The sequence below is a fragment of the Ranitomeya imitator genome, chromosome 6 (assembly GCF_032444005.1).
Source record: "Ranitomeya imitator isolate aRanImi1 chromosome 6, aRanImi1.pri, whole genome shotgun sequence".
NCBI classification, from domain to species: Eukaryota; Metazoa; Chordata; class Amphibia; order Anura; family Dendrobatidae; genus Ranitomeya; species Ranitomeya imitator.
The window spans coordinates 103,217,122-103,243,300 of NC_091287.1; the positions used below are offsets into that span (position 1 = coordinate 103,217,122).

Here is a 26,179-nt window from a genome sequence, read left to right on the forward strand (position 1 = left end):
CGCCGAGGCGCACAACGCTAGTGTGAACGTAGCCTAAGAAGTAGTTGGTAGATTAGGAAACAACTTCTCATCTCCGGCTTTCTCTAGCAGCTCATCTAGGACTGGCATAAACAGGTATTCCCCTTCGCATGGGATAGAGCACAGACGAGATCTGGACTGAAGGTCACCCGGCCAACATTTCAGCCATAGGGCACTGCGTGCTGCGTTCGATAGTCCTGCCGCTCTAGCCGCTATTCTTGCGGAATCCGCAGAAGCATCTGCGAGAAAGGCAGCAGCATTTTGAATTGTTGGCAGGAATTTCAACATGGAATCTCTGGAAACACCTTCCAATTAAGACCCCAGCTGATCTAGCCAGACCATCATTGATCTAGCTGCGCATGTCGCAGCTACCGCAGGTCTCAAGGCACCAGCCGACATTTCCCATGTCCCTTTAAGGAACGAGTCAGCCTTTTTATCTAGAGGATCCTTTAGGGAAGCCATGTCGTCAAAGGGGATAGAAGATTTCTTAGATGCCTTAGACACCGCCACGTCTAATTTTGGTGCCTTATCCCATGTGTTCACCATGGGGTCCTCAAAGGGGTATCTTCGTTTAAAGGCCGGTGGAAAAGAGCCTTTTTTCTCTGGCTTCTTCCATTCTTTTTTAATGAGGTTTTGGACCTTGTCATTGAGTGGAAAAGACCTACGTTTTTTAGGGTCTAGGCCGCCAAACATTAAGTCCTGTGCTGACAGTTCTGGCCTTTCATCCGCCACCCCCATAGTGGATCTAACTGATTTAATCAGTTTGTCCATTTGGTCCAATGGGAAACAGAACCGGTTAGACTCTTCTTCCGAAGAGGACGCTGAGGAGACAGAGGCGTCTGAATCATTCTCCCTACTTGGGCCAACAGACGAATCCGAATTTGAGGCGCTAGGCTCCCTTCTCCTTTTGGAAGGCTCCCCCCGGGATAGGGATTTCAGGGAATCCTTCACCTCCTTTCTGATAATCTCCCTAAGATTTGATGTGAAATCAGGAGACTCCTCCGCCACCTATGGGAGCGGAAAAAAAGGCTATGTAATTCCTCTGGTGCTACCGCTATATAGTATCCCATTCATCTATTTCCTACCGTCTGCCGCACACACGACCGACAAAGTCTCTTAGGGTAGGCGTCTGGCAAAGGGCAAGCGCATAGCGCGCACTCCTTGTTTTTTGATTTACCAGCGCTCTTTTTCCCCTATGGAAATAAACATAGGAAAAGACTGCATCAGGGTACATTCACGAAGATCTCTTACCCAGGCAGTAGCGGTAGGTACCGGGTTACTGGGGGGGGGGGGGCTCTGGAGGGCATCACCCATCTATATGTACTACACACACAGCCAAAGGAAAAAATGCTAAAATAATAGGGCCAACACCTTTCCTATACACATATCACTATTACATGTCAACATTTTCCAAACATTAAAATACCAAAAAAAAAAAAAAACACAAACATCCAGATTTCAAAAGATATCATTTATTCACACATTAGCAATAAAAGTGGCCCCAGACTACATAAGCAATGCTTTATTACTATTAGCAATCCTCAATGAATAAAATTCTTCAGTGCCGTTTTCATATTACCAGTCAGACAAATACACGGCGTAAAGAGAAAAGATGAACATCAATACCTTCCTATATTGACCTACACATTTTACCACTGAAGCAGGTTACTCTAAGGTCGCTGATTCTTACTGTGCTAAAAAAAAAAACCTGCCATTTTTGCATTTGCCATTTCTTGCGTATATCTGACAGTCTTTCATAAAGATTCAGACTGTTTAATTATTATTCAGTATAAAAACCATTTTATGAGTCAATCTAAAAAAAGCGCAAACCTAACATTATGATAGATTTTCTATATAAGGGTAACTTCTATAAGGAATGGAAAGTGGCAAAATTTAAAGGCGACTTCTTATGTTTCATATTATTTGTATAGAATGGGGTCAATAAGGTAGACATGGATTAAGAGCTCAATAGAGCACATAGCGCCTTCCGCTCCTGTCGGCTTCTCCTGGCTTTACTTGATGGAGCTGAAGACTGACTGTAGGCGCACACTGTCATCTGTGACCAGACAAGCTGGGGGAATGCTTTACACTGTGGCATCACATATAATATAAAGGCATCAGACAATACTAGGAAATGTGAAGGTTTCTACACTTAAATATTTACAAATACATAGATGCACGTGTTCAATAATACTGCAAAAACTATGCAAAATGTACAAGCAGGTCTGTGCGAGATTAACCTTTAGAATAACCTTGCAGCGAATCCAGTCCTGACTTGGGAGGTCCTACAAAGAGGCCCCTTTCTGAAGATTTAAAAGGACCCATCATCCCTTGCCATAACTAGATTACTTTTATACTTGGTGTAAAAGCCACTGTTCCCTGAAATAAGGCTTTGTTTGTTTTTTTTTTTATTGGAGGGGGGGAATTTCAGATATGGTCCTCTTTCCTGTATATAAATCTAGTCTTAACAAAATAGGAGTGGTCCTCCATTTCTCTGTACATGTTTTCTTGAGGACCAAGCCCAGTTGTCTAAAAAGACTAGATTTAAATATAAGGAAGAGGGCGCCATGTGGCAGGAATAGGCGCAGGGGAAAGAAAGATAAACTGCTTCAGAAGAAAAGTTGTTTACAACAAGTAAAAAAAAATGACATTTATGGCAAGTGATTGGTGGGCTAAACCTCACAGCCTTTGGCATCCTGTATACCAATGCGGCACCATTGGAAAATGTGCCGTTATACAAGCACAAATGCCACTGCTGCAGCAAATATGACAGCGTTATTAGCCAACAGCATGTAAAAGTTTGTGGAGGAAGACGGGACTCAGGTTCCAGCTGCAACATACATTCATTACCTCTGTAAAGTATCTTACGGCAGGTTATCTATGGTGGTAGAGGTTCCAGGATTATTATTCCAACAATATACTGGATCTCCAGCACCAGTACCTTACACATTGGGAGGCGAGAGGCACCGATCGCTCATGAATTCTGACAGGTGGATTTCGATGCGACACCTCCTTCACCTGGCCATGAGCAGCACCGGAGAACTCCCCTGTAAAAACACATATGCCCATGTATTGTGAAAGCTGCAATAGGATTTCTATTCAGTGTTGAGTACAAATCCATCTTCTGCTGTTTCCTTGGAATTCAGACACAGCAGAAAGTCAAATATGTGCAGACTTTCCAAATATTGCATATGATTTGTAATCCTAATTCATATGAACCTCCACCCACAGTAAAGGCATCTTATTCTCGCCGCACAAACCCTATTTACAGTATATACAGTGACAATAGTTACTAGATCTTTAGTCCATCAACGACAGCCAACAAAAGCTTCGTTGTATCTTGCCAGCGACTTCCTGCTCATTGAATCGCTGTTCTTGAATATTGGAGAACTTAAAAACTCAGTATCTGTGAAGGGATCACCTCTTCTAAGCTTCCTAGAAAATAAAGGACATCGTGAAAATGGTTATTCAGGAGACAGGAACAGATTAATCTGCATTTGACAAACTCACTGAGAGGATGATCCAGAAATAGTGCATTAAGATAGAGTAAGGCTGTGTGCACACGTTGCTGTTTTTTTCTTCACGGTTTTCCCCGATAAAAACGCTATAAAACCGCATACAATAAGCATCCCATCATTTAGAATGAATTCCGCATGTTTTTGTGCACAAGATGCGTTTTTTGTCCGTGAAAAAAACGCATCGCCGTAAAAACCGCAGCATGTTTATTAATTTTGTGGGTTTTTTTTTTTTACAGATTTCCCACTACAAAATGCATTGGGAAATGTCTGGAAAAAACCGCGGCAAAACCAGATGCAGATTTCTTGCAGAAAATGTCAGTTTTTTTCAGGAATTTTCTGCAAGAAATCCTGAATGTGTGCACATAGCCTAAAATCAGAAATCCACTATTGACAGGTCATATTGAAGCGTATGTGTGGCATCTTTATTATTATTATTTTTTTTAATATAACATGTTCTTAAGATGTTACTAGAATTATTGCAGGTATCCACATGGGGAAAGCAACCTTCGAACTCACTTGCTGAGACTTGGCTCGGCATAACTGACTGTAAATGTACATCTCCTCCTCCTCCTCATGCAACCGGCAGATATTTTCCTGTCGTCAGAAAACGGGAAGGAGTGTTTCTTAAAGTCGGCACTTCCAGAGCTTGCAGACAGATTTGTCACATCTGCCAGGCTAAATCGAGGAGCTGCAGAAGTTCCTTCTAGTTCACCTGAAATGAGATGGGTAGAATGTCACGAGTCACACAACAACCCACATTAACTGTCCTACGAGTCCATCACTAATTTCCAGAACAGTGTTTGAGAACCATAAGCCATGTGGTAAACAGTCGCAGACTAGGCAGCTATCCCAAACACTTCTGTGGTTGGAAGACTGAAGACTAGTGATGAGTGAACGTGCTTGGATACGGTCTTATCTAACCATGTTCCAGTCCCCACGCCTGCATGTTTTATGCCGATTTTATGCAATTTTTATGCGAAATTGCTGCGGATTTTGCCACTGTGGAATTTTAACATGGAGGGGTGCAGAAACGCTGCAGATCCGCACAAAAGTAGTGACATGCACTTCTTTGAAATCCGCAGCAATTCTGCACTGATTTTTCTGCACCATGTGTACAGCTATTTTTTTCTCATTAACTAACATTGTACTGTACATCACAGTGCGGATCTGCAGCGTTTCTGCGCGGTAAAATCCGCTGCAGATCCGCACCGTGTGCACATACCCTTATACTTCTGATCACAGTTGAGCTCTCACACTGTCTTTTGACAGCGTGGGAACTGCAGCTCTCTGGCCGGCGGGGATGATTGCCCTGCCGATCAGAAGCGGTGTTTGCCGTGCTGTCATGCACATGACAGCGTGGCAAACACTGGATGTTCTGACCCCCATTCATGTGAAACCTTTCCATTGCAAAAGGGTTTCTGTTTTTTTATCCAACAAAGAATATTTTGTTATTTTATTCCTTAAGCGTGTTGCTCTCTCTACATTTGTGAAGTGAACGATCCGCAGGAGCTCTGGCAAGCACACACACTAAGCCTAGAAACACTATGGACTATGAGTGTAGTGAGCCTTTATATCCAATCCTCCAAGAAAAAGACACTGGTTGAATCAGGTTTTTGTGTTAAATGAATTTTTTAAAAACATTTAAAAGAATAAAGCAGTGGTCGTGGATGTGCTCCTCGGCTATGGAGGAGGGAGTACAGTGTTGGGCAATTTTCATCATTCCTATACAGAATAAAATAGCTTGAAATGTGCTCCATTCAGACGTGGATCTGCAAAGCCCAATTCTCTGCATTGGTGGCGGTGCCGACTGTCAGACTCCCCTATAGCAATAAATTATCTATCCTGTGAAAGGGGATAAATCATATGCTTGATACAAGCCCTACAATGGCATATACACATGGACCTGCACATACATCAGAATATAAAAGACAGAAATACCCCATTAAGCTTATGCATAACTTGTGTGTAATATAATGGTGAAGATGTAGGCTAACCAAGAGATGCTGTGTTACAGCCCTCCTTTTCATCACACGCCCATAAAAGTTTTTATCCTTTTAATAAATTGCCGCCATCATATTATATAGCACTGTACTTACCACTGCTCAATTTGCCTTTCTACCCAGTTAATTCTTCCGTTTTCCAATAGGTTTTTGACATGGCGTGATTAAAAAGACGAGCTGAATCATTCTAAGCTCTGTAGAAACAAAGTCTCTTTTCCTGCACGAGTCATCCTTAGAACTACATAGTACTTTCCATGAGGTAGAATTGTAGTTCTAAAGATGACTCATACAGGGAAAAGAGTCAATGCTTCTACACAGAGCTTATAAGGATTCAGTTAGTCAGTTTTAATTACGTGATGTCAGACGAATTGGAAAGCAAAAGAATTAACCGGGTAGAAGGGCTAAATTAGCAATTATAAGTACACAGTGCTAAATAAGATGAGGATTTCAATATACGAAGAGGATAAAAATTTTGATGGGAGTGCATTTTTAACCCCTACAAGTTGCAGCCCTTTTTCATTTTTGCGTTTTCATTTTTCACTTCCTTCCTTCCCAGAGCCATAACTTTCTTATTTATCAGTCTATATGGCCATGTGAGGGCTTATTTTTTGCGGGACGAGTTGTACTTTTGAACGACACCATTGGTTTTACCATGTCTTTTACTAGAAAACGGGAAAAAAAATTCCAAGTGCGGTGAAATTGCAAAAAAAAAAAAAGTGCAGTCGAACACTTGTTTTTTGCTTGGCTTTTTTTGCTAGGTTCATTAAATGCTAAAACTAACCTGCCATTGTGATTCTCTAGGTCATTATGAGTTCCTAGACATCTAACATGTGTAGGTTATTTTTTATCCAAGTGGTGAAAATTTTTCGTGATCTGGGGTCGGGTGAGGGCTTATTTTTTGTGTGCCGAGCTGACGTTTTTAATGATACCATTTCGGTGCAGATACGTTCTTTTGATCCCCCGGTATTGCATTTTAATGCAATGTCACGGCGACCAAAAAAACGTAATTCTGGCGTTTTGGATTTTTTGCCTCGCTACGCTATTTAGCGATCAGGTTAATGCTTTTTTTTATTGATCGGGCGATTTTGAACGCGGCGATACCAAATATGTGTAGTTTTTTTTTTTTTTTTTAATTGTTTTATTTAGGATGGGGCGAAAGGGGGGTGATTTAAACTTATATTTTTTTCATATTTTTAAACACATTTTTTATTTTTTTTACTTGTGCCATGCTTCAATAGCCTCCATGGGAGGCTAGAAGCTGGCATAGCCTGATCGGCTCTGCTACATAGCAGCGATCATCAGATCGCTGCTATGTAGCTGAAATGCAGGTGTGTTGTGAGCGCCGACCACAGGGTGGCGCTCACAGCAGGCCGGCATCAGTAACCATAGAGGTCTCAAGGACCTCTATGGTTACCTTCCTGATGCATCGCCGACCCCCGATCATGTGACGGGGATCGGCGATGACATTTCCGGCCGCCGGCCAGAAGCGCCGGTTAAATGCTGCTGTCTGCGTTTGACAGCGGCATTTAACAGGTTAATAGCGGCGGGTGAACAGCGATTTCACCCGCCGCTATTGCGCGCACATGTCAGCTGTACAAAACAGCTGACATGTCGCGACTTTGATGTGGGCTCACCGCCGGAGCCCACATCAAAAGGGGTGACACGGCATGCGCAATACTAGTACGGCGCATATCGTGAAGGGGTTAAAGAAGTTGTCCTTGAAGAAACTTCTCAATCTCTGTGTTTCCCCCTTTTTAAAACAACATCTTTACTCACCTTCTTCTGGGTTGTCAATGGCTCTCACAGGGATTGTGTGACATTATGTCACGCGACCCTTGCAGCCAATAAACGATTGCTTCACTCTCTTGTTTGACAAATCACATATATCTGGAGGAAATGAGAGCTACTGCTGTGTGACAGCGTTCCACGATCGCCGGGAAGAGTCAGTGTCAACTCTGCAGGAACGACACTGGCACTGGAGGAGAGTATAGGTGTTACTTTACCAGGGAAAAACATAGGGATTGAGGAGAGTTTGTCCGAGTAGTGGACAAACCCTTTAACCACAGAACCATACAAGTGTGTATACTGAAATGATACAAAACAATAGTAAATGCCTACACATATTCTTGTCTGTAGAAGGCACCAGGTTCTCCTGTGCACTCTGGCCATCCTTGCTTAGCTTGGAGTTTTCCTCTGTCTTTATCACTCTTGGTAAGTAGACCATCTCTCGTCTTTCTGTGGCGTCATCTGCAGGTTTGACATCAGTCTCCACCGTGCCTTTTGTACTACTTCTAGCTTTTTTCTTTCGTCTCGAGACATCTGCAATCACTTAATGTTGACAGTACATGTAATGATCTTAGAATAAGCATGCTCTGAACTCCGTACAATAAAAAAAAAAATACAACTAACTATGAGGGTGTCCAACTATTGCAGTTTTAATCGACTATTGCAGAAATTTCGGCTTATCAACTTTACATACCAAGCAAGGTGGGAGAAAAACAAAACTGGCCTTAAAAATAAATTATAGCGTTAAGTCCTCAACAAGTGTAAAAATCTTAGCAGGATGTACAGGGAAAGTGGGGACTCAGTAAACTACTTAATCTTACCATGCCAGAAGCCTCTTTTCAAGTGAAGTCTACAGTGGAGAACTAGACCCTATGGTCTAACATGCCAATACAATTTCTATTTTACGGTACTATGACAGATTTACAAGAAACTAGACGTACCTGGTTTAACCTGTTCACTGCCTTTATTGTCAGTCTTTTCGGCACATGGTTGCTGAAGTTGTTTGTTTCTTTTGGACCTTGGTCTTATAGGAAGAGGTGCAAAATTTTGCTCCACATTGCGATTTTTTGCCTTGGCTTTAGTAGGTACGTACAAGCTATCATTTAGCTCATCACTGCTACTACTGCTGCTTTTAACAGACTGGTCATAGTCTGGCTCTTCATTCTCTGGAGGGTGACTGCTCAGCTTGAATTGCCTAAATGGACTGACGTGTACACTTTCCTCACAGGCAAAATCATAAGCGTCACCAGAATTTAAAGAGGAGTTCATTTTGTCTTTGGGGACAATTTGCTTGCTTGCACCCCTGTCTCGACTCTTTGACCTAGCTCTTGGCTTTGGCTTTTCCCAAGGTTTTTTCAGTGGAACAGGACCTTGACTGTCTGCTTTGGCTTTGACTACTTTTTCCCTTCCACTGCGAGCCTCAGTTTTCCCTTTAAGTGGCTGAGATTGCTTTGGTTTGGGATCCGGGGTTGAACTTGATATCTGGCAATGGTTTGTGAATGGAAGAAATTCTTCTTTTGATGGGCTTTGGAAGGGGGACATAACCATGACTTCATCATTACAGCCTTTTTCAACAGGAAGGATTACTTCTGCAGAAACATCACACTTGGAACTAAGATTTTGCTCTTCTTCTATTGACTTGACCATGGGACATGCCTCTGTGCAAACATTTATGCTAGAGACGCGACGTCTTATTGACACGTTTTTAAAAAAACTATTTTGAGTTTCCAAATCCGTTTTCTCAGGATCAGACTTCGGCTTACTTGAGATACATTTCAATGCTGATAAACAGAAAAAAAAAAATGTTTTACTGAAATCTCTAGTCCATATGAATGCAAAAGGTGACAAACTGAAAAAAAAAAAAAAAAAAAAAAAAAAAAAAAAAAAATTTATATATATATATATATATATATATATATATATATATATATATATATATATATATATATATTACTATACCACAGTGTCAAAGTATGCAAACGTCCACTTAAAGAGAGCAGGTCAACAATTAAAGGGAACCGCTTATGTTATATTAAAAAAAACAAACATACAAACAAAAAAAAAAACTATTAACCTGCAGATATGGGTCAATAGCGTTCTGGAGCTGCCTTACACAGGGCACCGCTATAAGGAGAAAATGAACTTTATTCATGCACTGATAATGCTCCCTTTCATGTAAAATTAGCTCTGGAAACAGATTCTCAGGAAGATCTAATGTCCGGCCCATAGATCTTAGCAGCTCATTTACATATTTTTTAGAAAGTGGATTACTCACATATTTAAAAAAAACAAAAAAAAAAAAAAAACATGGATTTCTCAGGAATATCAAAGTATAATTTTATAGAAATTTCTATGACCTACATGCCCATGTAGACAGTTTAGGAGGATTGATCCCACTGACAGATTGAGAAAGTTGAGCCGAGAAAGCTGCTGCCACCGCCCAACCAGGCTCTCAATGTACAAAGTCCATAGACAGCTAGATGCTTAGTTGCTGGATTTGTGAGCAGTGTTACTCAGTGATAAATCCCTCACTGTAAGTAAACAGCAGGCACTGACAAATGACATCCCTGAATTCTGTGTCTCAGCCTCTATTTCTTGCTGTTTACAGATTGCGCAGCAAACATTTGCTGACAGATTCCCTTTTTTAAGAAGCCAGATGAGTCTAGTTGGCACGTCTCTGCAAATTACATAAATGCAGTCTTAACACCGCCCATCCACAAGGGGAATCATGACCATGTGCACATCGCACTGTCACGACTCGACAGTGTATAGTCAGAGTGACTGAATTTATCATGTAGCAGTTTCTATATTTGGGTGGGAAGCGATTGGATAAAACCTATTAAACCGTATCAAACCTTTAGATTTCTGGTTTCCCGAAGTCACTTTCTCAGAAGATTCTTCTTGGTGACTTCTTCTGCCAGGTCTTGATGCTCTTTCCAACAGTTGGCAAAAATTCCTCTGTGTATCTGAGGCTGGCTCCCCAGTCTGTGGCCTGCGACAGATAAAGCAAAAGAAATACCTGTGACCAGAATGGGACAATATGCCAGCAGGAAAGTGGCAACCAAATCAGTGCCACCAATTTCTTAAATGTGGCAACTGCTTTAACTTTGTGACCAAAGCAAATTTTTCCAATCTGACGTGTCACTATCTGGCAATAACTCTGGAATGTGATTTTGAGATTATTTTATGAAACTTTGCACTTCATGATAGAGAAACTACATACTAGAAAATCCGCTATAAAATACAAATCTTTATTAAATACAGTTGTGGCCAAAAGGATTGACACCCCTGCAATTCTGTCAGATAATACTCAGTTTCTTCCTGAAAATGATTGCAAACACAAATTCTGTTATTATCCTCTTCATTTAATTTGTCTTAAATGAAAAAACCCAAGAAGAATTGTCCTAAAGCCAAATTGGAAATAATTCCACACCAAATATAAAAAAAAGGGGGTGGACAAAAGTATTGGCACTGTTCGAAAAATCATGTGACGCTTCCCTAATTTGTGTAATTAACAGCACCTGTAACTTACCTGTGGCACCTAACAGGTGTTGGCAATAACTAAATCACACTTGCAGGGAGTTGACATGGATTAAAGTTGACTCAACCTCTGTCCTGTGTCCTTCTGTGTACCACATTGAGCATGGAGAAAAGAAAAAAGACCAAAGAACTGTCTGAGGACTTGAGAAACCAAATTGTGAGGAAGCATGAGCAATCTCAAGGCTACAAGTCCATCTCCAAAGACCTGAATGTTCCTGTGTCTACCGTGCGCAGTGTCATCAAGAAGTTTAAAGTCCATGGCACTGTGGCTAACCTCTCTAGATGTGGACGGAAAAGAAAAATTGACAAGAGATTTCAACGCAAGATTGTGTGGATGTTGGATAAAGAACCTCGACTAACATCCAAACAAGTTCAAGCTGCCCTGCAGTCCGAGGGTACAACAGTGTCAATCCGTACTATCCGTCGGCGTCTGAATGAAAAGGGACTGTATGGTAGGAGACCCAGGAAGACCCCACTTCTTACCCCGAGACATAAAAAAAAAAGCCAGGCTGGAGTTTGCCAAAACTTACCTGAAAATGTTTAAAACATTTTGGAAGAATGTTCTCTGGTCAGATGAGACAAAAGTTTAGCTTTTTGGGCAAAGGCATCAACAGAGTTTACAGGAGAAAAAGAGGCATTCAAAGAAAAGAACACGGTCCCTACAGTCAAACATGGCGGAGGTTCCCTGATGTTTTGGGGTTGCTTTGCTGCCTCTGGCACTGGGCTGCTTGACCGTGTGCATGGCATTATGAAGTCTGAAGACTACCAACAAATTTTGCAGCATAATGTCCAGGGCCCAGTGTGAGAAAGCTGGGTCTCGCTCAGAGGTCATGGGTCTTCCAGCAGGACAATGACCCAAAACACTTCAAGAAGCAACAGAAAATGGTTTGAGAGAAAGCACTGGAGACTTCTAAGGTGGCCAGCAATGAGTCCAGATCTGAATCCCATAGAACACCTGTGGAGAGATCTAAAAATGGCAGTTTGGAGAAGGCACACTTCAAATATCAGGGACCTGGAGCAGTTTGCCAAAGAAGAATGGTCTAAAATTCCAGCAGAGCATTTAAGAAACTCATTGATGGTTACCGGAAGCGGTTGGTCGCAGTTATTTTGGCTAAAGGTTGTGCAACCAAGTATTAGGCTGAGGGTGCCAATACTTTTGTCTGGCCCATTTTTGGAGTTGTGTGAAATGATCAATGTTTTGCTTCATTCTCTTTTGTGTTTTTTCATTTAATACAAATTAAATGAAGATAATACCAAATTTGTGTTTGCAATCATTTTCAGGAAGAAACTGAGTATTATCTGACATAATTGCAGGGGTGTCAATACTTTTGTTTTTTCCTACAGTATTTTAATACAGTTGGGGCCAAACAGTGGCAAAACACATACAGAGACTTAAAACATGTACCATATATACTTGAGTATAAGTAGACCCGAGTATAAGCCGAGACCCCTAATTTTGACAAAAAAAAAAAAAAAACTGGGAAAACTTAATGACTCGAGTATAAGCCTAGGGTGGGAATGCAGCAGCTACCGGTAAATGTCAAAAATAAAAAAAATGATACCAATAAAAGTAAAATTGAGACATCAGTAGGTCAAGTGTTTTTGAATTTCCATATTGAATCAGGAGCCCCATATAATGCTCCTTATAGTTCATGATAGGCCGAATAAGATGCTTCATACAGTTCATGATGGGAGCCATAAGATGCTCCATATTAAAATGTGCCCCATATAATGCTGCACAAAGGTTAATGGCCCCATAAGATGCTCCATAGAGACATTTGCCCCATATAATTCTGCATAAAAGTAGATTATTGCCCCATAAAATGCAGTTTATGCTAATAAAAAAAAAAAAATATGGCGCAATTTTCCAATACCTGTAGCATCTCTATTTTTCGTGATCTGGGGTTGGGTAAAGGCTTATTTTTTTGCACACCGAGCTGACAATTCTAAAAACTGCACCCCTTGGGTGCTCAAAACCACATTGAAGTTTATTAACCCTTCAGGTGCTTCACAGGAAATAATGGAATGTGAAAGGAAAAAAAAAAAAAAAAAAGAACATTTAACTTTTTCCCATAAAAATGTTACTTTAGCACCAAATTTTTAATTTTCACAAGGGTAACGGGAAAATGCACCATAAAATTTGTTGTGCGATTTCTCCTGAGTATGCAAATACCCTTTATGTGGTGGAAAACTACTGTTTGGGTGCACGGCAGGGCTCAGATTGGGAAGGTTGTTTGAGGTTTGGAATGCAAAATTGGCTGGAAAGCGACAGCGGATGCCATGTCGCGTTTGGAGAGCCCCTGATGTGCCTTAACACTGAAAAAAAAAAAAATTACCCCATTTTGGAAACTAGAACCCCTTATCTAGATGTGTGGTGAGCATCTTGAACCCCCAGGTGCTTCACAGAAATGTATAACGTTGAGACGTGAAAATATAAACTATCAAATTGTTACCACATAAATGTTTACCCCAAATTTTTTTATTTTCACAAGGGTAACAGGAGAAAATGGATGCCAAGATTTGTTGTGCAAATTTTCCAAAGTACGCAGGTACCTCAGATTTGTTAGAAACTGCTTGAGCGCATGCTTGGGCTGGAAAGGGAATGATTGCCATTTTGTCTGAAATAAGTTGCGGATACCATGTCACAATTGAAGAACCCCTGACATGCCAAAACCCCCACCGTTGATCCCATTTTGTAAACTACTCCTCTCAAGGAATTCATATAGGGATGTAGTGAGTTTAACACTCAGGCAATTCAAAAACTTGGGATAAGTAAATAAAACATTTCTTCCATTAAAATGTTGCTTTGACCCAAAGATTGCAATTTTCAAAAGGGATCATAGGAGAAGAAAATGAACAATACAATTTGTTATGCAATTTGCCCTGAGCACATTAATATCCCATATGTGATCAAAAACTACTTTGAGGCACAGTGCAAAGCTCAAAAGAGTACGAGCGCCATATTACAGTGCAGATTTTACTGCACTGGTTTTGAGGGGGCCATGTCACATTAGCAGAGCTCTTGGGATTTAAGGAGAGAAGAAACCCCATTTTACAAACCACCTCTATCTGAAATTAATTTAGGGGTGCATTGGTCATTTTGACACCATTTTACATTTTCACATTTGGAAATTGGTAAGAATGTTACAAAAATGTGTCACAATTTCTGCTGAATGTGGCAATACCTCATATGTGGCTGTACAGTACTGCTTAGCCACACAACGAGACTCCGGAGGGACAGAGTGCTATTTGACTCTTGGAGAACACAGAGCCCCTAAATGCCACAAGATCAGAATCCCCACCCAAGTGATCCCATTTTGGAAATTACATCCCTTTGAGAATTTATCTACAGGGGTAGTGGTGATTTTTACTCCATATGTGTTTTCCAGAAGCAAACAGCAGTGGATGTTGCCAAGTGAAAATTGCACACTTGCTGTTGCAGCAACCAATACACTGTAGCGCCCAGTACGTTATGGGCTGCTCATGCTTCTGGAGACATACACCCGTGAATTAGACGAGCTCTCATCACTACAGAAATGGCAAACATGTGGTTTAGGTACACTGCGGGATCAGACGGTAGGGGGGGGATTGGGGAGTGCAGAATTCATTGGATTTCTTTGGGGGGGGGGGGGGGGGGGAGGGGGCGGCGAGGGGTCAGAGCATTTTTTCACAGAGCCTTTGCACTACTAGTACCATGGAAGCCCTCTATTTCCGTTAATTGATGATGGACCCGAGAGGGGACTTTTGTGGATTGAGTTGAAACTTTTATTGGGAACATTTTACATAACGTTTGGGATCACATTTATCCTGCGCTCTATGCTGAGCACTTACTTTGGGGTCTCCATCTAAATCTTCAAGTGACATGATTCAGATGAAACCTCCCGAGGGATCCATTCACTATAATGAGGCAGCAGTTACACTGAACTTAGTCTGGCCTCTTTTCAGTGGTGTCCTTTTTAGAGGTGCACTGAACTGGGGGACCTTGCCTCTATGCAGGCCTAAAAAGACTGACACCGCTGGATCACAGGTCACACTGAGTCTACAGTGCCATCATGTCTCATTACAGGGAATCTTCAGAAGGGGTTTTCATCCTAATTACGCATTTCAGAGATTTGCATGGAAACCCCGATGTAAATGCTCAGCATAGAAAGATCTTGGAGAGGCAGAATGAACAAATCAACAGCAAATGAAGAATTAGTTTTATTCATTTTTTTTTTTTTTTTTTTTTTTTTTTTTACACAGTTCCTTGTGCGGTATAAGTGATTAGGCGACTTTATACTTCGGGTGGTACGATTACAGAGATACCAGATTTATTTCGGGTTTTTCTGTTTGGCAGCTGTCACAAAAGATGATTTGACAAAAACAAGTTTTTGTGTCACCATATTTTGAGAGTTATAATTTTTCCATCTTTCAGCAGTCATTTGACAGCTTATTCTTTGCAGGACAAGTTGACTTTTATTGCACATGCACATGACATTTTCTGATCACTTTGTATTCCAATTTTTGGGAGGCAGCATGAACAAACAGCAATTGTTTTCTTTCTTTTATTGCCATTTAGTGTGGTAAAATTGATAAGGCAGCTTTATTTTTGGGGCCGGTAAGTTTACAGCAATACCATATTTATTTAGTTTATGTTTTGCAGCTTTTACATAAAAAAAAAGTTGTTTTTGCATCATTTTACTTAAAGCTATAACTTATTTTTCTACTGTTGGAGTTGTATGTTGTTGTATTAGTGTGCGCCCTCTGCGCAACGTTGGTGCAGAGGATGGGAAGGCACAGCGGCGGTCAGCGGTGGAACGGGAAAGGCGAGTATGTTATTTTTTTTTTTTTAATCACAGCAACAGCTTTTGGGCCAAATATCTGTATGGCGCATCTTATCCGGCCATGTGCAGCATTATATGGGGGCAAATGTCTGTATGGGGCATCTTATGTGGCCATGTGCAGCATTATATGGGGCAAATATCTGTATGGAGGATCTTATGGGGCCATAATCCACATTTGTGGAGCATTATACGGGGTATATTCTAATATGGAGCATCTTATGGAGCATTATATGGGGCTCCTGATTCGATATGGATATTCAAAAACACTTAACCTACTGATGTCTCAATTAATTTTATTTTTATTGGTATCTATTTTTATTTTTGAAATTTACCGGTAGCTGCTTTATCTTCCACCCTAGGCTTAAACGAGTCATTAAGTTTTCCCAGTTTTTTGTGGCTTATACTCGAGTATATACGGTAGATGAGAATAATCTTTTAAGAGGTTTGGTTGCCTCAAGCATAAAAAAAAAAAAAAAAAAAAAAAAAAAGAGAAACTCACAATGGTCCAGGAACCAGAAGAGGAGTGGTCGTTGTGCTTTTCACCGCTACACACGCTGGGGAACTTGACAGACTCTAAAATGACCAAAGACCAAAAGTTTATTACAAGTCAAATCCCTGTTTAAAAACATATGTTATAATAGCAGGTTCATTTTCAGCTATAAACCCCTATTGATTTTTTGCTTGTGTGTGCTTTCCTTCCCTTCTTCCAAAAGCTATAACTTTTTAATTTTTCTGTAAATAGTCATATGTCTTGGTTGTTTTGGGAAGAGTTCTAGGAATAAATGAATGAATGAATGAATGAATGGCCATTCACTTTACCATACAACATAATAAAAAGGCGGAAAAAAAAAACAAAAAATAATGAGTCTAAATTCCACCATTGATTTCTCTAATCCCCACAACGACCACACCACAGGAGGTTGCCTACCCATCCTACTTAGGGACAGGAAACAAGCCCTCCCCCTCCATCTATCCTCAGTGTTTTTCCTGTTTCTTTCTGAGTGCTGGGACTGGCGAACAGACCCTCTATTTAGGGTACCTTAAGTCTGGGTCGATCGTACTGCACCTTCCTCCCAGCGCAGCTCCCACTCCGGAGCGTGACGGCACCATCCTCCTGCGTTGACAGCAATGCTGGATGGTGAGTGGCTGTGTGCATCTGGTAGATCCCCAGCCGGGTAAATCATGCTGAAGCGTCTCTTCCAGAGCTTCTCCAGCAGACCTCGGCACGCATAGGAAGGGTCGCGCCGAGTCGTGACGTCACTTCCAGGATGCATTCCAGGGTAGAATGCACCACTATTTTGGCAGGAAATTTTAAATCTGGAGAGGTGCCCAAATGACAGGACCGGACGTCAGAAGAGGGGAGATCTCATCCCATTGGATGAGGAAAAGCGCTAATCACGGTTTCCTGTATAAGAGTACCCTGACGGAAGACACCATAAGGTAGGACTTCGGTTCGGATGATGGATGTGTGCTCCCTTAAAACTATTTATGCAGAGCCTAGCACTAACTCTGGCCCTCTGGTAGGTAGGTCCCTTTGGTACAGGATCGGTCCTTCTGGATTCTGCAGTATCCTCCTACCCAGGCTCGCGTCCGCAGAAGCCTTAGTATGCACCTTGTAGAATTTGACAAAGGTGTGAATGGATGACCACGTTGCAGCCTTGCAAACCTGCAAGGCCGAAGCTTGGTGACGAACTGCCCAGGAAGCTCCCACAGCCCGTGTAGAGTGAGCCTTCACCCCCGAAGGAGGCTGTTTGTCTTGGACACAGTATGCCTCCAGAACCGCCGAACGGATCCAACGAGTAATTGTGGACTTGGAGGCGGGGAGCCCCTTTCTACGCCCTTCCGAGACGACGAACAGCGGATCGGCCTGACGAAAAGAGGCAGTCCTGGCGAGATAAATCCGGATAGCACCGACCACATCCAACTTGTGAAGAGACTTCTCCAAGGGATGAACCAGGGAAGGGCACAAGGCACGGAGGACAATGTCCCTCATTGATGTGAAAGGCCGAAACTACCTTTGGTAGGAAAGAAGGAACTGGACAAAACCACCTTGTCCTGACGCAGGACTAGAAAAGGAGAACGACAGGATAATGCCGCCAGCTCCAACACTCTTCTAATGGAGGTGATGGCGACCAAAAAGGCAACCTTCCTGGATAGAAGTGAGAAGGAAATGTGCAGAATCGGTTCAAAGTGCGCACGCTGGAGGGTGTCTAACACAAGGTTGAGATCCCAAGGCTCGACAGGAGAACGGTAAGGGGAAGCTATATGAGCGACCCCCTGGATGAAGGTCCTCACCTGAAGCAGGGAGGCCAGGTCTCTTTGAAAAAGAATGGATAGCGTGGAAATCTGACCCTTCAAAGTGCTAAGGGAAAGACCCGAATCTAGACCCGCTTGAAGGAAACCGAGAAGGGAAGGAAGGGAAAAGGTCATAGGAAACAGATTTTTGTCCTGACACCACCGGAAAATAGAATTATTCTTACCGTTAATTCGGTTTCTAGGAACCTTCCACGACGGCATATGGAGGTTGTCTCTTTGCCCTAATGGGGAACAGGAAACACAGAGGTTTAAAAGGACCTCCCACCTGCCAGTGACTTACAACTGAAACCATAGCACTGGTTTACCTTCTGAATCCCAGAACTAGTCCAGGAATATGTATCGGGTGGGAAATTAGTGCCGTCGTGGAAGGTTCCTAGAAACCGAATTAACGGTAAGAATAATTCTATTTTCTCTAGTCACCTTCCACGACGGCATATGGAGGAACACCAACTAATTTGGCACTAGGGAGGGACAACGTCCTGCAGAACTTTACGGCCGAAGACCAAGTCCTTATTGGACAATACATCTAATCTGTAATGTTTAGAGAAGGTATGAAGTGAAGACCACGTTGCTGCCCTGCAGATCTGCTCTGGGGATGCACCTGCTCTTTCTGCCCAGGAGACTGACGTAGATCTTGTTGAATGGGCCTTGATTCCTACTGGAGGTATTTTGTTTTGAGCAAGGTAGGCTTCCGTTATAGCCTTTTTGATCCATGTAGCAATGGTACTTTTAGCTACTTTACCCTTATTTTGCCCAGAGAGATGGACAAAGGTTATGATCGATTCTGAAAGCACGGGTCTGATCTAAGTATTGCAGCAGAATACGTCGGACATCCAGAGTGTTAAATCTTCTTTCTTCCGAGTTTGCAGGATTATGGCAAAAGGTTGGTAGAACAATCTCTTGGGAACGATGAAAGTCAGAGACTACCTTCGGAAGAAAAGAAGGATCTAGACGAAGTACAGGTCCTTCTCAAAATTAGCATATAGTGTTAAATTTCATTATTTACCATAATGTAATGATTACAATTAAACTTTCATATATTATAGATTCATTATCCACCAACTGAAATTTGTCAGGTCTTTTATTGTTTTAATACTGATGATTTTGGCATACAACTCCTGAACCCAAAAAACCTGTCTCAATAAATTAGCATATTTCACCCATCCAATCAAATAAAAGTGTTTTTTAATAACAAAAAAACCATCAAATAATAATGTTCAGTTATGCACTCAATACTTGGTCGGGAATCCTTTGGCAGAAATGACTGCTTCAATGCGGCGTGGCATGGAGGCAATCAGCCTGTGACACTGCTGAGATGTTATGGAGGCCCAGGATGCTTCAATAGCGGCCTTAAGCTCATCCAGAGTGTTGGGTCTTGCGTCTCTCAACTTTCTCTTCACAATATCCCACAGATTCTCTATGGGGTTCAGGTCAGGAGAGTTGGCAGGCCAATTGAGCACAGTAATACCATGGTCAGTAAACCATTTACCAGTGGTTTTGGCACTGAGCAGGTGCCAGGTCGTGCTGAAAAATGAAATCTTCATCTCCATAAAGCATTTCAGCCGATGGAAGCATGAAGTGCTCCAAAATCTCCTGATAGCTAGCTGCACTGACCCTGCCCTTGATGAAACACAGTGGACCAACACCAGCAGCTGACATGGCACCCCACACCATCACTGACTGTGGGTACTTGACACTGGACTTCAGGCATTTTGGCATTTCCTTCTCCCCAGTCTTCCTCCAGACTCTGGCACCTTGATTTCCAATTGACATGCAAAATTTGCTTTCATCAGAAAAAAGTACTTGGGACAACTTAGCAACAGTCCAGTGCTGCTTCTCTGTAGCTCAAAAGTGGCTTTACCTGGGGAATGCGGCACCTGTAGCCCATTTCCTGCACACGCCTGTGCACGGTGGCTCTGGATGTTTCCACACCAGACTCAGTCCACTGCTTCCTCAGGTTCCCCAAGGTCTGGAATCGGTCCTTCTCCACAATCTTCCTCAGGGTCCGGTCTCCTCTTCTGGTTGTACAGCGTTTTCTGCCACATTGTTTCCTTCCAACAGACTTACCATTGAGGTGCCTTGATACAGCACTCTGGGAACAGCCTATTTGTTGAGAAATTTCTTTCTGGGTCTTACCGTCTTGCTTGAGGGTGTCAATGATGGCCTTCTTGACATCTGTAAGGTCGCTAGTCTTACCCATGATGGGGGTTTTGAGTAATGAACCAGGCAGGGAGTTTATAAAAGCCTCAGGTATCTTTTGCATGTGTTTAGAGTTAATTAGTTGATTCAGAAGATTAGGGTAATAGGTCGTTTAGAGAACCTTTTCTTGATATGCTAATTTATTGAGACAGGTTTTTTGGGTTATCAGGAGTTGTATGCCAAAATCATCAGTATTAAAACAATAAAAGACCTGACAAATTTCAGTTGGTGGATAATGAATCTATAATATATGAAAGTTTAATTGTAATCATTACATTATGGTAAATAATGAAATTTAACACTATATGCTAATTTTTTGAGAAGGACCTGTACTATTGAGTCATCTCTCATTATAGATAAGGTTCTCTTATAGATAAGGCTTGTAGTTCACCCACTCTTCTAGCCGAAGTTATGGCTACCAAAAACACAGTTTTATAGGCAAGATTTTGAAGAGAGCAGGAGGACAAAGGTTCAAAAGGCGGGCCTGTAAGACCTTGGAGCACCACATTAAGATCCCATGGGGGAACTATGATCTGTTTTCTAGGATTCATCCTAGTTGCTGATGTTAAGAACCTTTTGATCCAGCGATGACCTGCTAGATCTTGATCAAAAAAAGGAACCAAGTGCCGAGACCTGGACCTTGAGAGTACTGGGTCTAAGACCCATTTGTAAGCCTTTTTGTAAAAAATCTATGTTGTTAGGTATATTGGGCTTGAGAGGGTCTGGAAGGCTAGGCAAACAAAACGACGAAAACTTTTTCCAGATTTTGTTGTAAATGGCGTTGGTTACTGGCTTTCTCGATTTTTGGAGAGTAGCTATGACAGGGTACGATAGGCCTTTTGCTTTCAAGACTTGGGCTTCAGTAACCATGCCGCTAAGCTCCATTTCTGAGGGTCTTCGTGGAGAATAGGACCCTGAGAGAGATTGTTTTTTAGAGGTAACATTACCGGTCCATCCACTTGTAGTTGGATGATCAAGTTGAACCAACTTCTTTTGGGCCAAAAAGGAGCTATCAGGATAGTCGGAGTCCCTTCTATTCGTATCTTCCTTAGAACCTTTGCAAGGATTGGGATTGGCGGAAACGCATAGGCAAGCTGGAAGTGCCAATCTTGGACTAGGGCATCCACTCCTCTGGGATTGCCTCTTGGGTTCAAGGAAAAAAAGGTTTTGACTTTTGCGTTCTGGTGAGAGGCAAAGAGGTCGACCTCTGGAAGACCCCACTTTTTTACTAGCATGTTGAACGTTTGAAGATCCAGGCTCCATTCGCCAGGATGAATGTCCTGGCAACTCAGGTAGTCTGCTTGAATATTTGCAGTCCCTTTTAGGTGAATTGCTGTCAGGGACAGCAAGTGTTTTTCGGCCCAATAAAAAATTCGAGCGGAGATCTTTTTCAAACTGAGGAATTTTGTACTGCCCTGGTGCTTGATATGAGCCACCGTGGTCATATTGTCTGAATAGATCTGGACATGTTGACCAGAAATCTGATGGCTTGCTGCTAGCAGAGCCTCTTCCACAGCTTTGAGCTCTCTGAAATTTGACGATTTCTCGCTGATTGACTGGTTCCAAAGACCTTGGTAAGGAACATGATTTATTATGGCTCCCCAGCCCCTCCTGCTGGCATCTGTCTTGATCGTGGTTAGCGGAAGCTGAGTCCAGCTCACACCCTTCAGGAGGTTTCTGGAATTCATCCACCATGTTAAGGATGCTTTCACTCGACCGGGTGTGTGAATCCTTTTTGTTAAGAGTGCCAGGTCGACCATCCCACCTGTCTAGAATGTGGGTTTGGAGAATTCTGGAGTGAGCTTGAGCCCAAGCCACCGATTGTATGCAGGCTGTCATGGAGCCTAAGAGAGACATTCCTTCTCGAAGAGTAGGCAATCTCGTCTCCTTGAATTTTCTGACTTTTGCTACTAATGGTAGCCTGTGATCGTCTGGGAGAAAGGACATCTGTCTTGCCGAGTCCAGAACCACACCCAAGAACTTTCTGTTTTTTGAGGGTTGAAGCTGAGACTTCTTCATGTTTGGAATCCAACCCAGAGACTTCAATATCTCCAAAGTGGTTGACACATGGGACATCAGGGTCATCTCGGTGGGGGCTACTATCAGGAGATCGTCCAGGTAGGGCACTATACAGACACCTTGGCTCCGGATAAATGACACTGCCTCTGCCATGATCTTGGAGAATACTCTTGGTGCTGAGGAAATGCCGAAGGGAAGGACTCCAAACTGATAGTGCTCCACACGATGACTCCCCTGTATCGCAAACCTGAGGTATTTTCTGTGTCTCGGGTGGATAGGAATGTGAAAATATGCATCCTTTAGATCGATGGTTGCCATAAAGGAGTGATGTCCTATCAGAGGAATTGCAGATCTTATCTTGAACTTGCGATATTTCACATGTTGGTTTAGACCTTTTAGGTTTATAATAATTCGTACATCCCCTGAGGGTTAGGGTACTAAGAATAGCCGGGAATAATGTCCTTTTCCCTGTTCCAGATGTGGAACTGGGGAGATCACATTTGATTCCATAAGATCCCTGAGACCCAATGTCAACAAATTGTGATCTCTTGAGGTCGGATGGGTAGTAACTTTTAGACCCTGAGGGGGGGGGGGGAAGAGATTAACTCGATCAATAGGCCCTCCTTGATGACATTGAGGACCCAGTGGGAACTGGTGATATTTTCCCACTGACCCACATATTTTGAGAGTCTCCCCCCTACCGGGTCGGAGTCATTGTTTGTCCTGTTGGGACTGTTGCTGCTGCTGGGGAACAAAAATATTTTTCCCTCTACCCTTTGCGTAACTCCACCTGCCGGTTTTGCCTTTCCCTCTTGCTTGAGGGGGCTGAGACTGTGGGGCACGAAAAAACCGTTTCCTCGGTTGTTTTTGCTCCGGGAGTGCCTTTTTCTTGTCAGTAGCCTTGTCAAGAATATCGTCTAAGGCCGGACCGAAAACAATCTCCCTTAAAGGGTATAGCACACAACTTGGCCTTTGAGGTGATATCACCGCTCCACATTTTAAGCCATGGCCTTAAGGATAGACGTAGAAGTTTCCCAAGACTTTTTTAGGAGACTTTCAATCTCTGTCCATAGGATTCTTTAATTGTGAGGAATCCTCAAAGGGGAGTGCTGTTCTTTTGGCGACTCTAGCCACCTGCACATCAACCTTAGGAATGTCCAATTTGATTGTTTCACCCTCTAAAGGAAATCTGTGCTTCATCTCTGAAGGGGTACTGAGGCGTTTCTCAGGCTGTTCCCATTCCTGATCAATCATACTAACAAAGTTAGCGTGCACCGGGAACCCCACTCTCTTCTCCGATCTGAGCCCACCAAACATCTGATCCTGTACAGACTGCGGTTCATATTCCTCTTCTAGGCCCATAGTATTACGGACAGCAGAAACTAGATCCTCAATGTAATCTGAGGAAGAGAGGTATTTCCTGACCTCAGCTTTAGGTGATACAGGATCTTCCCAGCCCACAGATGAAGTATGGTAGAGGTCTGAATCAGAGTCCGATTCAACCACCTGAATTTTTCTCTTTTTAGCTGGGGAATGTGGTGGCGGAGGTGGAGGAGTAAAAGCTGCTAACGAAGATTGCACTTCCTGTTTTACTAAGGAGCGAATTTAATCCAGCAGAGATGGTTGCTCAGCGTTTACAATCCTGTCAGTACATGGCTGGCAGAGCTTTTTGTCCCTGTTAGGAGGGAATTTAGTAAAACAGACTGGGCACTTTTTAATAGCGGCTTTAGGGGCAGACTTTTCTCCCTGAAATGGAAAGGGAGAGAGGAGTGAGGACACTAAACCCCCTATAGGTACTACCTCCCGGATCCTATCCCTGCAAAACACTCACTGTAGCAGGGGTAGCGCTGGGCTCCGCAGACACAGGGCACAAGGAACCATCCATACTGGGGAAATAGCCTTACCTCAGTGGTGGTTCAGCAGGGTTTAAGAACGCTGTCCTGCACCTGCCTCCAGCAATCAAGAGTTCCCCCTCCCCCTCCAGGATCCATGTGAGGGGACGCCATTAGTCCGACACGCCGGCTGGCGATCCCGGAAGAACCGGCTTCCAGAGGAATGAAGGACCGGAAGTGACGCGCGAGACCGCCGACGTAACATCCGGAACGCCGAGCCGTCGATGGAGGGGGGAGAACGCCGGGCAGCTCATGGAGGAGCCCGGTGAGGGATCCCAGGCCTGCTTTGCCCTCGTGGGGGCGCGGGAAGGCCGGGAGGGGGTCCCGAGGCACCTGCACAGCAGGACGACGGGAGCAGCAAAAGGAGGAGGCGGAACGCGACCACAGCTGCCTGGCTCTGACAGGCAAAGCCTGCATAAAAGGTACCGCAGTCGCCGGCCACTACAGCACCTGGAGACCTCTCCCTGTCCCATGGGGAACAGGAAAGACACTGGCAGGTGGGAGGTCCTTTTAAACCTCTCTGTGTTTCCTGTTCCCCATTAGGGCAAAGAGACAACCTCCATATGCAGTCGTGGAAGGTGACTAGAGAAAATGGGTATTATACCTACCGATAACCCTGCCCGAAGGGTTTTATTAATTAAATGTTCTTCCAATTGTCCCATCCACAGTAACATGGACCTTGCTACTGACGTGGCTGCAATGTTAGTCTTGATTAGAGCCGCTGAGGTCTCCCAGGCTCGACGTAAAAGGATATCCGCCTTGCGGTCCATTGCATCCTTGAGGCTAGATGAATCCTCAAAAGGAATGGATGTCTTCTTTGCAACCTTGGCTATGGGAACATCTACTTTAGGAATTTCTTCCCAAATCTTGATCTCTTCTGGATCAAATGGTAAACGGTTTTAAACTCTCGGGACATCACCAATCTAAGTTCCGCATCTTTCCATTCCTGTGATATCATCCGACGAATGTGTTCGCTCACTGGGAACACTGTTCCTGATATGCGAGACCTCCAAACATCTGATCTTGTCTAGATCTTGGACGTGGTTCATCCTTTATCTGCATAGTACTTCTTACTGCTTGAACCAGCTCTTCCGTGTCTTCCACTGGAAAGTAATACTTTTTTCCTTGCTCCTGCTCTTCCAGCGGCAACCCTTCCTTCCTCGTCTGAACCTCTAAATTCCGACTCTGCTTCCGAGGAACCATCCTGATCCTCTTGGTCTGGATCACCCCTTGGTCTCTTACGAGCCGGAACCGGACTGGACAGATCCCGTTGAGACATTGAGGCCAAAGAATTCTGGACCTCCTCCCGGATTAGACTCCTCATCTCCGATAACATCTCCGGTTGTTCATCTGACAAGCTTAGTAATACAGGAGCTGCAGAGAGCCTTCTTGTATGCTTCTGGAAGCTTCACATTACATATGGAGGATTTTGACGATACCTTGCCAGACTTGTCTGAGGGAGGGGTGTCTGAGTGGCCTCCTTATCCTAAACATAAGAATAGGAACTGCTCAGTGTGTGTGCGGGCGTATGTATGTACTTACCCTTGTCTCCACACTTCTGGCCTCCATATCTTCTGTTGAGAGATACACAGGATAAATGTGTGATCTCTTAATCAAATAAAGGATATAGCAGCTTCTGCTGAACTCGCCCTTAGTTTCCGGCATTCGTAACAGCCTGGCTAGCACGGACCCCACGATAATCCCTTGTCCTGCAGCAGAGATACCTCCCAAGTATTCAAATCTGGCGCCTCCACCTTCCCTCACACAGGAACAAATGCTGGATGAATATCTGCGTTAACTCTGGGTTTGTGCCTTTAAAAGACGCGCACTTCAAGTCGCCCCATCAAGTCGACGTCTGGGACGACCCACCGCTGGCAAGTCTGGCTGAAGCTTGCGGGAAGACTTAGGAAGTCGGCCTCCCAATTCTCCACCCCTGGGATGTGGACGACTGACAGAGGGGACGTCACCCTCCGCCCAACGGAGAATTTTTGCCACTTCATAATTTGACTGCTGCGAGTCCCTCCCTGATGGTTTATGTAAGCCACAGCAGTGGCGTTGTCCGACTGAAT

At 43.3% G+C, this 26,179-nt stretch overlaps 1 protein-coding gene across 6 annotated transcripts in view; it reads right to left on the reverse strand.

Moving 5' to 3' along the window:
• Positions 1–1,474: 1,474 nt before the first annotated feature.
• The window catches only part of SGO1 (shugoshin 1), a 45,446-nt gene continuing 20,741 nt past the window's right edge, over positions 1,475–26,179 (reverse strand). For 5 of the 6 annotated variants that reach the window (XM_069729981.1, XM_069729982.1, XM_069729978.1 and 2 more), the window contains 6 exons: positions 16,184–16,257; positions 10,177–10,313; positions 8,263–9,102; positions 7,655–7,864; positions 4,053–4,248; positions 1,475–3,453 (listed from right to left, as the gene is read on the reverse strand). In XM_069729981.1, coding sequence (XP_069586082.1) covers positions 3,327–3,453; positions 4,053–4,248; positions 7,655–7,864; positions 8,263–9,102; positions 10,177–10,313; positions 16,184–16,257 — 1,584 coding nt within the window. In that variant the 3' untranslated portion in view covers positions 1,475–3,326. The remainder of the gene's footprint in view (positions 3,454–4,052; positions 4,249–7,654; positions 7,865–8,262; positions 9,103–10,176; positions 10,314–16,183; positions 16,258–26,179) is intronic. The other variant, XM_069729979.1, reaches the window with a different exon arrangement.